This window comes from Sebastes umbrosus, chromosome 7 (genome assembly GCF_015220745.1).
Source record: "Sebastes umbrosus isolate fSebUmb1 chromosome 7, fSebUmb1.pri, whole genome shotgun sequence".
In the NCBI taxonomy this organism is placed as follows: Eukaryota; Metazoa; Chordata; class Actinopteri; order Perciformes; family Sebastidae; genus Sebastes; species Sebastes umbrosus.
Window position 1 is genome coordinate 7,483,938 of NC_051275.1, and position 16,517 is coordinate 7,500,454.

Sequence of the window (16,517 nt, forward strand, 5' to 3'; positions counted from 1 at the left end):
TACTTGTGTGTGTGCAGAGCCGAGTGTGGGTTTAAGAGAAAGCAACATTAGACCGTTATGGTCTGTGATTTATCAAAGTTCCAAGAATTGCACTTAAAGGGATATTTCTGGTGTTTTGAAGTGGGGTTGTATGAGGAACTTATGAGTCAGTGTATTACCTACAGTAGATGACGGTCGGCACGCCCCCAGTTTGGAGAAACAGACAAGTGTACCAGCACAGGAGCAAAGCGATGTACTGCTGTGGACGGGGGCAGCAGCAAAACGGATTTGCCACCTAAAAAAATCAATACCAGTTTAAGTGTATGCTATATTTAGAGTCTGCTGGTTTTGAAGAGAGTATAGATAAGTTTCACTTTCACTTACACATATCGATTTTTAAATAACGAGGCTTTGTCACGGGTGTCAGCGTATGATACCGCCGCACAAGGCACCTTTAGCGCTGGTATGCGGTATGAAAAGACACACACTTGTTGGGCGGAAGGGAAGGTGGATGGGTCCAACAAACACAAGGCTTTGATCCAGGAGACCGTTGTTCGTGTCCCGCGGGTCACGTTACAATCAGCTGTTCGTTCGTGTCCTGTGTTCAAACGTTCGGTTTCATTTTGACTTTACAAACGTCATAGTTTTAAGCCCAACCATGTAGTTTTTTCCTTAACCTAACTAAGTGATTTTGATGCCTAAACATAATGTGAAGGGGCGTGACACCAAGGGGCGTGGCAAAGCGGCGGTTTGTGACGAGTTGGGATGAGAACATGTTGGAAATGAAGAGGGGTTTACCTCTATAGATACCATATACCTTAGCAACGTTCATTATTATTAACGTTTATTTCACGTTTGGTCTGAAAACACCTTAACAAATGTGTTGAATGCATTTGCTTCCTCATAAAACATTAGCAAATCCAATTTTAAAAAATATTTGTATATACCACCACCTGTAGATCATTGGAATAGTGTGAAACCCGCGGCAGGGATGTGTGTGCCATGTCGCCTGTGCACTTGCATGTGTACATGTGCATCATCATCATCATCACGCGCACACAACGATAGAAACAAAACAGTGAGCCACTCGTAAACACATTGCTCCATTACACTAGTACTCTAAATTGTGATTGTTGCATTTTCACCAGTTGAATAATGTGTGGATTGATGTTCGTCCAGAAGACCAATCATTTACTTACTTCCAGTTTTGTAGCATGAGCAAAGTCAAAGCAAAATCAATGCAACATGAACAACACATTCAGTTTCATAGAAACCCAAATTCACCTCAAACAAACAAACAAAAATCAAATGTCTGAGATATTCTAAAACAAAAATGAAGGAGGGAGGAGGGAAGGCCGTCTTCACTGGTGTTCTGAGCTGGTCTGCTCAGTCTTCCAAGGCTGCTCAGTATGGTTTGTTCTGCTCAGAACACACACACACAGACAAATTAAATATGTTGAAATGATGACAATGGTTAAATCAAAACTAGGGCTGTTAATCAATTAAAATATTTAATCGCGATTAATCGCATTATTGTCCATAGTTAATTGTGATTAATCGCAAATTAATCAAATTTTGTATCTGTTGTGTACCTTAAAGGGAGATTTGTCAAGTATTTAATACTCTTATCAACATGGGAGTGGACAAATATTTTTGATTTATATGTATATATTTATTACTAGAAATCAATTAACAACATAAAACAATGACACATATTTTCCAAACCCTCACAGATACTGCATTTAGCATACTGCAGCCCAACAGGCAACAACAGCTGTCAGTGTGTCAGTGTGCTGACTTGACTATGACTTGCCCCCAAACTGCATGTGATTATCATAAAGTGGGCATGTCTGTAAAGGGGAGACTCGTGGGTACCCAGAGAACCCATTTTCATTCACATATCTCGAGGTCAGAGGTCAAGGGACCCCTTTGAAAATGGCAATGCCAGTTTTTCCTCGCCAAAATTTAGCATAAGTTTGGAGCATTATTTTCCAACAAGCTAGTATGACATGGTTGGTACCAATGGATTCATTAGGTTTTCTAACTTCATATGATACCAGTATCTTCACTCTAGCTTTAAAACGGAGCCTAACCACCTAAAAATCACAAGTTATAATTAATGAGTCATCGCGTTAACTTTGACAGCCCTAATCAAAACAGTTTTGTTTTCATATCACCTTACCTTGTCACTTTGTTTTTTTGCTGTGGAGAAAATAAATGCTTATTATTATATGAACACAGTGGTTAATGATGATACATTTCCTTTTGAATCTAGTGTGTTTACATCAATCTATTTCTCGTTATGACTGACGCTTGGACTCATTTCAAAGACTCCAGCATCATCATGTTCACATAATCCTATTATCTCGCTCTGCACACTCACCTGAGTACAGGTAACACAGGATGACCACCATGAAGCCAACAGTGAGGTAAAACGTCCAGCTGATTGGCTCTGAGCAGAGAACACAGATAACAAACATGACGTTCCTCTGCTGCCACGGTGTGGTAGCTCACAGTACTACAGTGAAATGAGTGTGACTCGGGGTGTCCTCCACTCACCCTCAACAGTCAGGATGAAGCTCTTCCTGATGGGCATTCTCAGGGACCGATGGGAGACGATGCATGTGAACTGTTTCCCTGAGTCCCTGAGTGAAGCCTCGAGGTAGAAGAAAGACGTCAGCGAGAAGGTCTTGTCCTGGTTGTGTTTGTGGCTGGACAGTTGAACGTTCTGGAGCACCTTGGGGAGAGGAGCGCCCACCGTCTGGCCTGACACCGCCGGGTCCTGCACGTACCAAACTATCTCCACGTCCAGAGGGTAGTAGCTCTCTGCCTCACAAGCAACCTTCTGCTCCCCGCCGTCCTGCAGTGAGAGAGTGGGTCCAACGTTGAGGGAGACACGGGGAGGCTCTGGGGAGAAAATAACATTGAATGAATGATGACTTTAAGGAGAAGTGTGTAGGATCTGGCGGTATGTAGCGGTAAGGTTGCAGATTACAACTTCTCCCGTGTGCCAAGCGTGTAGGAGAGCTACAGTGGCTGACGCGAAAACGCCAATGGCCCTCTCTAAAGCCATTTGGAGCAGAGACAGTGCGTAGAGTGTGTGTGTACGTGGGGAGTGAATGGTGAAACAAGAGAGAGAGAGGGTCGGCGACAGAAGCGAGTATTGACTCCGGCCCAAGCATGAAAAGTTTAAAGTTTAAAGTTAAAGTTTAAGTTAACGAAGTTTTTTTGTCCGTTCTGTGCTACTGTAGAAACATGGCAGTGCAACATGGCGGACTTCGTGGGGAGGGGACCCGCTCCCTATGTAGATATAAATGCACACTTGCCAGCCCTCCTGATTTTACCGGGATTCTCCCGTTGGTTATGGCAATTATTCACATTTTTTTTTCCTTTTTGTTATCTCTGGCACTGCACAGCGTGTATAAGTTACACCACATGTATTTTCCTGGCGGAGGAGAGCTGCTAGCGGCACTGCGGCGGGGTTTGAGCTGCGCTCGCCGCAGATCACAGCATCACAGCAAAGCCGTCGTGGCGCGGCACAAGCCAGTGGAAATAATGGGTTTCAGAGCGCAGTGGTGCTGTTGTTGCATTATGTCTGAAAGGACCTTCAGTGACTGAGAGAAGGAGAGGGAAATGGAGAGAAAGAAATACTTAAGCAGGGCGGAAAAGTAATGAATGAATGAAAACTGATGAATATTACATTATACCAGAGATTCACACCAGAGGGGCGAATTATTCTGTATTCCTTCCTGAGAAATAAAAGTAAAATTAAAAGTAGGCCTATTTAACAAAAAAAAGCTGTTACAGTGTACTTATTATTTTGTTATTTTCATTCTTTAAAAGTCACCATCAGAATGCAGGAAACAACGTCTCTGGAACTAAATTTATTTTGGGGGAGGACCTCCAGACCCCTGCTTCGATATTGAAATCCTATATATGTGTATAAACGGCTCATTCTAAGGTAACGAAAACACAACAATTCTTATTTTCAGGTGATTATACACTAAAGAAAACATACTTATTAATATTATATTCCAATTCTGCCAATAGGTTCCCCTGATAGTCACACACTGGTCCTTTAAATGATTTTCAAGGCAATTTTGGCAAGAGGTTTCTGTTATGAGTTTTTAAGAGGGAGAGTTACTTCTAATGACTGTTGCTCAGATTAAACAATTCGTAGACATTACTTTGGGTTCTAGGAAACTATGATGGGTGTTTTTCACTATTTTCTGACAGTTTATAGACTAATTGATCAATCAATCGAAAGAATATTGATTGCAGCCTTATACTGTATGTTCATGTCTAGAAGTGTGGCCTAGATGTTAAAATAAAGTTAATTATTAGACAAATGTGGTAAAATTAAAGCTATTTCAAAAGAATGGATCGTTGTTTGTGGGGTTGTATGAGGTACTTATCCATAGTCAGTGTATTAACTTCAGTAGATGACGGTCCGCACGCCCCCAGTTTGGAGGAACAGACAGGAGTACCAGCACGGGAGCAAAGCAATGGACTGCTGTGGACGGGGGCAGCAGCAAAACATATTTTAGTCACCTAAAAGAAAGACTCACCTAAAAATATCAATATCCATTTAAGTGTACGCTATATTTAGAATATTTTCACCACTTTATCTTGCCGTCAGACAGCCCTTTCAGACGGGGAACTGAACTGAAAGTGAAACTTATCTATACTCTCTTCAAAGTTTCACTTTCAGTTCAGTTCCCTGTTGGAAAATATTCTAAATATAGCGTACACTTAAAATGATATTGATTTTTTTAGGTGGCTAAAATACATTTTGCTGCTGCCCCCGTCCACAGCAGTACATTGCTTTGCATCCATGCATTAACTCCTGTCTGTTTCTCCAAACTGGAGGCGTGCCGACCGTCATCTACTGTAGGTAATACACTGACTATTCATAAGTACCTCACACAACCCCACTTCAAAACACCCAAACTATCCCTTTGACATTTTGGGAAATACGCGTATTCACTTTCTTGTTTCTAGAGTTAGATGAGAAGATTCATACCACTCGTTCAATATAAACTGAAATGTTAGCTTAGGCTATATCCAAGGGTGGATTTTGTAGTTCTTAGTGTCTTTAAAATTGTCAATGGGATTTTGAACGAGGTTTTCTAATTTCTGGAAGTTCTGGTTTCACCTCGGCTCTCCATGGCCCTTCACATGAGGTCCACTCTGTCATGCAAACTCCATCTGCTGATGAAGGCCGTCAGGTGCAATTGAAAGCTATAAAAAAAAGCTAGTAAGTAGAATGGCCTGACTGATACTAGTATTCTCTCCTTGACTCTTCCTCACCTTCGATATGCAGCTCTATATCCAGACTGACGAACAGAGGAAACACCGACACCGAACAAATGTACGTCCCTTCACTGCTCATCTTGGTGAAGGGGAGGCTGTAGGAAGCATCCCCGCCCGCTAGGCTCCTCAGCCCGACCCCGGTCCCATGGCTCTGCCCTGTGCGGCTGGTGTGACTGAAGAGTCTGGTTCTCTCTCCATGATGCTGCCTGTGCCACTCCACAGTGACGTTTGGTCCTTTGTGGTCGACGGCAAACTGGCAGTGGAGCTTTTGTTCGGAGCCCAGGCCTGCTCTCACCGATGGAGACTGTGTTTTAATTACCATGGCAACTATGGACACAGATGTGACAAGACAGAAGCACATAGAGATATATTTAGTTCTTAGACATGAAAACGGGCTTGCACTAAACTGAGATATGGGACCGATGTTAAAGCAGCAGTAGGTAGAAATGGAGCAAATAGGAATAAAGAAAAGTTATTTTTATAAAACGGCCACTATATCCTGACAGTAGTACATGAGACAGGTAATCTGAAAGAAATCATGAGCCTCTGGTATCCTCCAGTGTCCTCTGTGTCCTCCGGTGCTCATAATAGCATCTGCAAGATTTCACAGACCGGAGGAAAACAACCAATCAGAGCCGAGCTGGGGCCTTGCCGTCTCTGAGCAGCTGTCAATCACTTGCTAACTCCGATCAAACGGTCAAACTAGGCAGCGCTGATCAAATATGAATTTCACGCATAAAGTGTTTTCAGAAACATCTTGTAGTTTAGCTGTAAAATGAGAACGTTTGTGACCCGGTTGCCATGTTGAGATCAGTTGGGGAAATACCAAGCACCGCCCACCAGCCGGAGCAAACTTTTTTATTTTACAGCTAAACAGTACACTACAAGATGTTTCTGAAAACATTTCACCTGACAAATAGGCATTACAGTAACTAATATTAATTCATATTTGATCAGCGCTGCCTAGTTTGTCCGTTTGATCTGAGTTTGAGAGTGATTGACAGCTGCCTCCGTTGAATGAACAGCCATTAGGAACGCTCTCTCTCTCTGAAGTGACCTGTGATTGGTCAAAGTCTCCCCTCACAGGCTAGATCTTCTAAAGCCTGAAAACAGAGCCATGAGGAGGTGCAGAAGTCTAATTTTCTCTCAGAACACTTGAATTACAATTTGCTGAAAGGTTATTATGGAATTTTTTTGCCCAATGATGCCAAAAATATTCTGCCTACTGCAGCTTTAACTTTGTAAAGTAAAAAGTGTTATTTTTATTTATCAGACCTGATCAGTATCAGTGCTTCAGTTCATTCTCAAGCCTCACAAGAATATAGTTTGTAGCAAAACTTTGACAACTTAACTTAGATTTATTGCAAAATGATTCAAATGAGAGGCATTGTGTTGAGTGCTACCTGTTGTTGTGAGTATCTCTCTGTCCCCGATGGGAGTCCAGCGGCGGTAGTCCTGCTGTCCTGGGGCGGGTTGGTCAGACGGGTGTCTGAGGAAGCCGGTGACTGTGAACAGGCCCTTGGTGTGTCTGAGGGTGCAGCTGAACCAGTGGTTGTAGTCCCGGGCTCCCAGGACTGGCCAGCGGACATAGATGCCCTCTGTGCTGTACCTACGCAGCTCACACTCCAACTGATCCGCCTCCGCTCCCTCTACGTACCGCCGCAGGTCCAACTTAGACGCTGGAACAGAATAGAAAGCATTAGAATACAATAGATTTCAGTACATTCCTCCTATGAGATGCGTGTCTTACCGGTGATCAGGAAAGTGATGGCATGTGGATTAACAGGAGGGTCTCCTATTAGACCAAACTGCAGCATAGCCTCTCTGAGGATGTGCTGAGTCTCAATGTGACCCTCGTTATTCACAGACACATGTTCATCAGTGAACTGACAGGGCAGCCATGACACCTGGTGGACACACTGCACACCTGACAGAGACACACACACTGAATCAGTATAGTCAGCTAACATAGAGTACAGTATACTGTAGAGTACAGTACAACACAGTACAGTATAGCAGAGTATTAGTACAGTATAGTTTTGTGTGGTATAAATAGGCTACTATTGTAGAGTATATTAGTATAGTATAATACAGTACAGATGTATACTATATCATATAGTATATTACAGTACAGTGTAGTATAGTATAGTGTAGTACACTATACTATACTACAGTATAGAATAGCATAGTATAGAATATTATACTGGGGGTATAAATAGGCTACTATAGTAAAGTATATTATTATAGTATAATACAGTACAGACGAATGCTGTAGTATATAGTATATTACAGTACAGTGTAGTATAGTATAGTATAGTATACTGGTGGTATAAAAAAACTACTATAGTAGAGTATAATATAGTACAGAGTACAGACATATGCTGTAGTATATTATTAATTAGTATATTACAGTAGTGTTGTATAGTAGGCTATAGTACAGTATACTATAGAATAGCATAGTATACTGGTGATATAAATAGACTACTATAGTAAAGTATATTATTACAGTATAATATAGTACAGATGTATACTGTAGTACATTATTGTACAGTACAGTGTAGTACAGTATAGAGTAGTATAGTATAGTAAAGTATACTGGTGGTATATGCTATTATAGTATAGTATAATATAGTACATACATATACTGTAGTATATATTACATACAGTATAGGCTAGTATACTGTAGTAGTCATTTCATTCGTGTCTTATGGGCTCCAAAAACGCCACAATCTGTAACAAAGCTGCAAACAGCAACTTACCTGCACACAGATACAAGTAACTAAGTATCTTTAAGATCAGTCCCATGATGTTTCATCGGTAGATATCTCTCATTGTTGATCGAGCACCACATCGAGTTGTTCAAACAGTTGAAAGGATACTTTCACTTTGACTTGACAGGAAAAAAAACTTGCCCTGCCTGCCTCTCGCATCACGTGTTAGGCAGATAGAATATCACTGACTGTGTGATGCAGTACTGACTCCATCCTGTATGTCATGCAGTACTTTTTTTTTTTTTTTTTTCTTATTTCAAAATGACAGTATACATAGTAACAGCAGAAAACATTAAAAACATTTACATATAAAAGAAACATAGCGAAAACATAAACAAAGAGCTGTGCCAAACATAAAAGGACAACAGAAATGAAACAGAATCAACATAAAATAATACAAAGGAACACAATAAAAAAAAATAATTAATAAATAATAATATAAAAGACCACGCGAGAGTATGACAATAATTTCACTTAAAAACTTTAAAGATATTGCATACATTCATTTTTTTCATTGCTTTTTTGTTTTGTGAGGAAGAAATTGTTGACAGATATAATTCCATTTCTTTCATAAATACAAAGAAATTAGGATTTTTTTTGGTAAATTTACACTTGTGAATGTGGAACTTCGCGAGAATTTTAATTAAAGTAATAAGAAAAAAATGCATTACTGTCTTTGTCAGAATCAGAATCAGAATCGTGTTTATTGCCAGGTGTAAGAGGTATACATTAGGAATTTGCTTTGGTTTCGTTGGTGCAAGTTAAACAGTATAATAACAAAAGAATAGATAAAAACGTTAGAATAAAATAAGAATAAAATAATTAAAAAAAGAAATTAAAAAAATTAAAAAACTTGTCACGGTAATCATAGCAACCAAACATAATATTTCTATAGTACAGTGCAAATCTGAGAAAATGTTAACAAGTATAAAATTATTGACATCTTTCCACAATTCACATGTATATTTACAGGAACAGAATATGTCCTGCAGTACTGTCTCCATCCTGTACGTGAGAGATCCTTACAGATACCCTGTTGAGTTTTCTTGTAAACAAACAAATGTCTGTTGTCACTGAGGTCTAAAGGTGTGTTCTGACCAAACACAAAGCGTATTTTCACCTTACAGCTGCTGGAGTGTTTTTTGGAGTATTTTGCAACTTGTGAATATTTGCCCTTTTCAGCCAATTTCAGAAAAGACAGCCCGTTCTCATTCCCAGGGCGTTAAATAACGAGGCTTTGTCATGGCCGTCAGCGCGTGATACCGCCGCACAAGGCACCTTTAGAGCTGGTATGCGGTATGTCCCGCGGGTCACGTTACAATCACCTGTTCGTTCGTGTCCTGTGTTCAAACGTTCGGTTTCATTTTGACTTTACAAACGTAGTAGATTTAAGCCCAACCATGTAGTTTTTTCCTTAACCTAACTAAGTGATTTTGATGCCTAAACATAATGTGAAGGGGCGTGACACCAAGGGGCGTGACATGTTGAGAACATGTTGGAAATGAAGAGGGGTTTACCTCTATAGATACCACATACCTTAGCAACGTTTATTATTATTAAGGTTTATTTCACGTTTGGTCTGAAAACACCTTAACAAATGTGTTGAATGCATTTGCTTCCTCATAAAACATTAGCAAATCCAATTTTAAAAAATATTTGTATATACCACCACCTGTAGATCATTGGAATAGTGTGAAACCCGCGGCAGGGATGTGTGTGCCATGTTGTCTGTGCACTTGCATGTGTGCATGTGCATCATCATCATCATCACGCACACACAATGATAGAATCAAAACAGTGAGCCACTCGAAAAAGCTAGTACTCTAAACTGTGATTGTTGCATTTTCACCAGTTTAATAATGTGTGGATTGCTGTTCGTCCAGAAGACCAATCATTTACTTACTTCCAGTTTTGTAGCATGAGCAAAGTCAAAGCAAAATCAATGCAACATGAACAACACATTCAGTTTCATAGAAACCCAAATTCACCTCAAAACAAACAAACAAATATCAAACGTCTGAGACATTCTAAAACAAAAATGAAGGAGGGAGGAGGGAAGTCCGTCTTCACTGGTGTTCTGAGCTGGTCTGCTCAGTCTTCCAAGGCTGCTCAGTATGGTTTCCTCTGCTCAGAACACACACACACACACACACAGACAAATTAAATATGTTGAAATGATGACAATGGTTAAAAATCATGGCTGTCAATCAATTAAAATAATTAATCGCGATTAATCGCATTATTGTCCATGGTTAATTGTGATTAATCGCAAATTAATTACATTTTTTATCTGTTGAAAATGTACCTTAAAGGGAGATTTGTCAAGTATTTAATACTCTTATCAACATGGGAGTGGACAAATATTCTTGATCTATGCAAATGTATGTATATATTTATTACTGGAAATTGGTTAACAACATAAAACAATGACAGATATTGTCCATAAATCCTCACAGGTACTGCATTTAGCATAAGAAATATGCTCAAATCATAACATGGCAAACTGCAGCCCAACAGGCAACAACAGCTGTCAGTGTGTCAGTGTGCTGACTTGACTATGACTTGCCCCAAACTGCATGTGATTATCATAAAGTGGGCATGTCTATAAAGGAGAGACTCGTGGGTACCCAGAGAACCCATTTTCATTCACATATCTCGAGGTCAGAGGTCAAGGGACCCCTTTGAAAATGGCAATACCAGTTTTTCCTCGCCAAAATTTAGCATAAGTTTGGAGCATTGTTTCCCGACAAGCTAGTATGTCATGGTTGGTACCAATGGATTCATTAGGTTTTCTAGCTTCATATGATACCAGTATCTTCACTCTAGCTTTAAAACGGAGCCTAACCACCTAAAAATCACAAGTTGCTTTAAAGCGTTAAAGAAATTAGTGGTGTTAAAACAAATTTGCATTAATGAGTTATCGCGTTAACTTTGACAGCCCTAATCAAAACAGTTTTGTTTTCATATCATCTTACCTTGTTATTTTGTTTTTTTGCTGTGGAGAAAATAAATGATAATTATTATATGAACACAGGTTAATGATGATACATTCTTTTTTCCTTTTGAATTTAGTGTGTTTACATCAATCTATTTCTCGTTATGACTGAAGCTTGGACTCATTTCAAAGACTCCAGCATCATCATGTTCACATAATCCTATTATCTCTCTGTGCACACTCACCTGAGTGCAGGTAACACAGCATCACGCACAGGATGACCACCAGTGCGACCATCATGAAGCCAACAGTGAGGTAAAACGTCCAGATGATTGGCTCTGAGCGGAGAACACAGATAAACATGACGTTCCTCTGCTGCTACAGTGTGGTAGCTCACAGTACTACAGTGAAATGAGTGTGACTCAGGGTGTCCTCCACTCACCCTCGACAGTCAGGATGAAGCTCTTCCTGATAGGCATTCTCAGGGACTGATGGGAGACGATGCATGTATACTGTTTCCCTGAGTCCCTGAGTGAAGCCTCGAGGTAGAAGAAAGACGTCAGCGAGAAGGTCTTGTCCTGGTTGTGTTTGTGGCTGGACAGCAGAACGTTCTGGAGCACCTTGGGGAGAGGAGCGCCCACCCTCTGGCCTGACACCGCCGGGTCCTGCACCTTCCAAACTATCTCCACGTCCAGAGGGTAGTAGCTCTCTGCCTCACAAGCAACCTTCTGCTCCCCGCCGTCCTGCAGTGAGAGAGTGGGTCCAACGTTGAGGGAGACACGGGGAGGCTCTGGGGAGAAAATAACATTTAATGAATGATGATTTTAAGGAGAAGTGTGTAGGATCTGGCGGTATGTAGCGGTAAGGTTGTAGATTACAACTTCTCCCGTGTGCCAAGCGTGTAGGAGAGCTACGCTGGCTGACGCGAAAACGCCAATGGCCCTCTCTAAAGCCATTTGGAGCAGAGCCAGTGCGTAGAGTGTGTGTGTGTGTGTGTGTTTGTACGTGGGGAGTGAATGGCGAAGCAAGAGAGAGAGAGAGGCGGCGATGGGAGCTAGTAACGTTATTGACTCCGGCCCAAGCAGGGAAAGTTAAAAGTTTAAAGTTAAAGTTTAAGTGATCTCTGCCAGCGGTGATCTCAAGTGAGAGCCCCACCCCGAGATCCTTCGTCATCAGGACGCAACGAGGAGCAGAGCTGCGGCAGTCAGAATCAGAACACCCCTACCCGGTCAGACTGTGACCAGATCCGGACGGGTGTGCAAGCCAGTCGACAGGCTTGACCTGTTGGCAAATACACATCATATGGCCTTTGGGGGATGGGAAACAAAAAAAGAATAATGTAATAAAGTGAATTGTAATGAGTGCCTTGGTTGAGTAGGAAGAAGACCACTGTGATTTAAAGTGTATCAACTTGAGTTGTCTTAGTCTTGAGATGTGCCATGATATAAGACACAGTATGGGGGCAATTTCTGTTGAAATGGCATAAAAAAGGGGGGAGGTGTCATATACTATGTTATATATGGTAGTTGAATGCGCTTGCGTATGTACCATGTTATATACGGTAGTTGAATGCGCTGGCGTATGTACTGTGGGGGTTTACGGAAGTAACTGAAATGATCCACTTGTAACGCAACGGCTGTCTGACGGTGTTCATTAAAAGTCAGGAAAGTTAAATAAAGCCTCCATCGCAATTATTTACACTAACCAACTTCCAAAGTCATTTTTTTAGTTTCTCCTGTTTAAGAATGTCTCACTCCTCTCTGTCCTGCTGTTATTACAGACGTGTCTTAGCTAGCTGCGACTCACCATGGAATGGATTCGCCTCTTTTTGTTGACATTTAGCCCACGAACCTCTAGAGCTTATGGGAAATTGTTTGTTAAGGGACACTATGAATATTAAATAAACAAAAATATTACATTGTTGTTGTTTTTTTAAATTACCGTCCTTATTTAAACATATGACGCAACCCATAAGACTGTTGAGCTATATCCAAGGGTGGATTTTTAGTACTTAGTGTCGTTACAATTGTCAATGGGATTTTGAACGAGGTTTTTCTAATTTCTGGAAGTTCTGGTTTCACTTCGGCTCTCCATGGCCCTTCACATGAGGTCCACTTTGTCATGCAAACTCCATCTGCTGATTAAGGCCGTCAGGTGCACTTGAAAGCTATAAAAAAAACTAGTAAGTAGACTTTTATTTTTTTGTCAATGTAAGACTATTAATAGCCCAAAATATCAGTCTAGCCTGACTGATACTAGTATCCTCGCCTTGACTCTTCCTCACCTTCGATATGCAGCCCTATATCCAGACTGACGAACAGAGGAAGCACCGACACCGAACAAATGTACGTCCCTTCACTGCTCATCTTGGTGAAGGGGAGGCTGTAGGAAGCATCCCCGCCTTCTAGGCTCTTCAGCCTGACCCCGGTCCCCTGGCTCTGCCCTGTGCGGCTGGTGTGACTGAAGAGTCTGGTTCTCTCTCCACGATGCTGCATGTGCCACTCAACAGTGATGTTTGGTCCTTTGTGGTCGACGGCAAACTGGCAGTGGAGCTTTTGTTCGGAGCCCAGGCCTGCTCTCACCGATGGAGACTGTGCTTTAATTACCATGGCAACTATGGACACAGATGTGACAAGACAGAAGCACATAGAGATATATTTAGTTCTTAGACATGAAAACGGGCTAGCACTAAACTGAGATATGGGACCGATGTTAAAGCAGCAGTAGGTAGAAATGGAGCAAATAGGAATAAAAAAAGTTATTTTTATAAAACGGTCACTATATCCTGACAGTAGTGCATGAGACAGGTAATCTGAAAAAAATCATGTGCCTCTGTTTCCTCCGGTGTCCTCCGGTGCTCCTAATGGCATCTGCAAGATTTCACAGACCGGAGGAAAACAACCAATCAGAGCCGAGCTGGAGCCTGGCCATCTCTGAGCAGCTGTCAATCACTCGCAAACTCCGATCAAACGGTCAAACTAGTATAATATTAATAATATTAGAATATTAATTCATATTTGATCAGCGCTGCCTAGTTTGTCCGTTTGATCTGAGTTTGAGAGTGATTGACAGCTGCCTCCGTTGAATGAACAGCCAATAGGAACGCTCTCTCTCTCTGAAGTGACCTGTGATTGGTCAAAGTCTCCCCTCACAGGCTAGATCTTCTAAAGCCTGAAAACAGAGCCATGAGGAGGTGCAGAAGTCTAGTTTTCTCTCAGAACACTTGAATTACAATTTGCTGAAAGGTTATTATGGCATTTTTTTGCCCAATGATGCCAAAAATATTCTGCCTACTGACACTTTAACTTTGTAAAGTAAAAAGTGTTATTTTTATTTATCAGACCTGATCAGTATCAGTGTTTCAGTTCATTCTCAAGCCTCACAAGAATATAGTTTGTAGCAAAACTTTGACAACTTAACTTAGATTTATTGCAAAATGATTCAAATGAGAGGCATTGTGTTGAGTGCTACCTGTTGTTGTGAGTATCTCTCTGTCCCCGATGGGAGTCCAGCGGCGGTAGTCCTGCTGTCCAGGGGGGGGTTGGTCAGACGGGTGTCTGAGGAAGCCGGTGACTGTGAACAGGCCATTGGTGTGTCTGAGGGTGCAGCTGAACCAGTTGTTGTAGTCCAGGGCCCCCTTGACTGGCCAGCGAACATAGATGCCATCTGTGCTGTACCTACGCAGCTCACACTCCAACTGATCCGCCTCCGCTCCCTCTACGTACCGCCGCAGGTCCAACTTAGACGCTGGAACAGAATAGAAAGCATTAGAATACAATAGATTTCAGTCCGTTCCTCCTGTGAGGTGCGTGCCTTACCGGTGATCAGGAAAGTGATGGCATGTGGATTAACAGGAGGGTCTCCTATTTGACCAAACTGCAGCATAGCCTCTCTGAGGATGTGCTGAGTCTCGTAGTGACCATCATTATTCTTAGACACATGTTCATCAGTGAACTGACAGGGCAGCCATGACACCTGATGGACACACTGCACACCTGACAGAGACACACACACTGAATCAGTATAGTCAGCTAACATAGAGTACAGTATACTGTAGAGTACAGTACAACACAGTACAGTATAGCAGAGTATTAGTACAGTATAGTTTTGTGTGGTATAAATAGGCTACTATTGTAGAGTATTAGTATAGTATATTACAGTGCAGTGTAGTATAGTATAGTGTAGTACGGTATAGTATAGTATACTACAGTATAGAATAGCATAGTATAGAATAGTATACTGGTGGTATAAATAGGCTACTACAGTAGAGTATATTAGTATAGTATAATACAGTACAGACATATACTGTAGTATATAGTATACTACAGTTCATTGTAGTATAGTATAGTGTAGTACAGTATAGCATAGTATACTGGGGGTATAAATAGGCTACTATAATAGAGTATATGAGCTGAGTATAATATAGTACAGAGTACAGACATATGCTGTAGTATATTATTAAGTAGTATATCACAGTACAGTGTAGTATAGTACAGTGTAGTACAGTATACTATAGAATAGCAAAGTATACCGGTGGTATAAATAGGCTATTATAGTAGAGTATATTATTGCAGTATAATATAGTACAGATGTATACTGTAGTTCATTATTGTACAGTACAGTGTATAGTATAGTATAGTACAGTATAGAGTAGCAAAGTATAGGAAAGTATACTGGTGGTATATGCTACTATAGTATATTAGTATAGTATAATATAGTACAGACATATACTGTAGTATATATTGCATACAGTATAGTATAGTATAGTATAGCATAGTGTAGTATAGGCTAGTATACCGCAGTAGTCATTTCATTCTCATCTCCAAAAACGCCACAATCTGTAACAAAGCTGCAAACAGCAACTTACCTGCACACAGATACAAGTAACTAAGTATCTTTAAGATCAGTCTCATGATGTTTCATCGATAGAATCTCTCCTTGTTGATCGAACACCACATCGAGTTGTTCAAACAGTTGAAAGGATACTTTCACTTTCACTTAGCAGGAAAAAAAACTTGCTCTGCCTGCCTCTCGCATCACGTGTTAGGCAGATAGAATATCACTGACTGTGTGTCCTGCAGTACTGACTCCATCCTGTATGTCATGCAGTACTTTTTTTTTTTTTTTTTTTTTATTATTTCAAAATGACAGTATACATAGTAACAGCATAAAACATTAAAAACATTTACATACAAAAGAAGCATAGCAAAAACATAAACAAAGAGCTGTGCCAAACATAAAAGGACAACAGAAATGAAACAAAACCAACATAAAATAATACAAAGGAACACAATAAAAAAAATAAATTAATAAATAATAATAAAAAAGACCACACGAGAGAATGACAATAATTTCACTTAAAAACTTTAAAGATATTGCATACATTCATTTTTTTCATTGCTTTTTTGTTTTGTGAGGAAGAAATTGTTGACAGATATAATTCCATTTCTTTCATAAATACAAAGAAATTAGGATTTTTTTGGTAAATTTACACTTGTGAATGTGGAACTTCGCGAGAA

General features: G+C 40.6%; 2 protein-coding genes across 2 annotated transcripts; both read right to left on the reverse strand.

Annotated features, from left to right (window-relative positions):
* Positions 1–806: 806 nt before the first annotated feature.
* LOC119491711 (tapasin-like) lies at positions 807–8,177 on the reverse strand. Its single transcript, XM_037775911.1, has 8 exons — positions 8,052–8,177; positions 7,043–7,219; positions 6,696–6,971; positions 5,290–5,619; positions 2,539–2,886; positions 2,363–2,431; positions 2,162–2,181; positions 807–1,398 (listed from the first exon to the last, which is right to left on the reverse strand). Exons 1-8 carry the CDS (start codon positions 8,095–8,097, stop codon positions 1,384–1,386), a joined length of 1,281 nt encoding a protein of 426 aa, XP_037631839.1. The 5' UTR covers positions 8,098–8,177; the 3' UTR covers positions 807–1,383.
* A 1,717-nt stretch (positions 8,178–9,894) lies between these two features.
* On the reverse strand, positions 9,895–16,002 carry LOC119491709 (tapasin-related protein-like). Its single transcript, XM_037775909.1, has 8 exons — positions 15,866–16,002; positions 14,817–14,993; positions 14,470–14,745; positions 13,283–13,612; positions 11,441–11,788; positions 11,244–11,336; positions 11,039–11,058; positions 9,895–10,187 (listed from the first exon to the last, which is right to left on the reverse strand). The coding sequence occupies exons 1-8, from the start codon at positions 15,909–15,911 to the stop codon at positions 10,173–10,175; spliced, it is 1,305 nt and encodes a 434-aa protein (XP_037631837.1). The 5' UTR covers positions 15,912–16,002; the 3' UTR covers positions 9,895–10,172.
* Positions 16,003–16,517: the final 515 nt, after the last annotated feature.

Coding starts and splice junctions, on each gene's coding strand:
- LOC119491711 (XM_037775911.1), bottom strand. CDS start 8,097: ATGGGACTGATCTTAAAGATACTTAGTTACTTGTATCTGTGTGCAG. Junction 2,432..2,538: donor CTTCATCCTGACTGTTGAGG/GTGAGTGGAGGA, acceptor TTCTCTGCTCAG/AGCCAATCAGCTGGACGTTT. Junction 2,182..2,362: donor CCTGTGTTACCTGTACTCAG/GTGAGTGTGCAG, acceptor TTTTCTCCACAG/CAAAAAAACAAAGTGACAAG.
- LOC119491709 (XM_037775909.1), bottom strand. CDS start 15,911: ATGAGACTGATCTTAAAGATACTTAGTTACTTGTATCTGTGTGCAG. Junction 13,613..14,469: donor AGAGATACTCACAACAACAG/GTAGCACTCAAC, acceptor CTGTGTCCATAG/TTGCCATGGTAATTAAAGCA. Junction 11,059..11,243: donor GCTGTGTTACCTGCACTCAG/GTGAGTGTGCAC, acceptor TTTTCTCCACAG/CAAAAAAACAAAATAACAAG.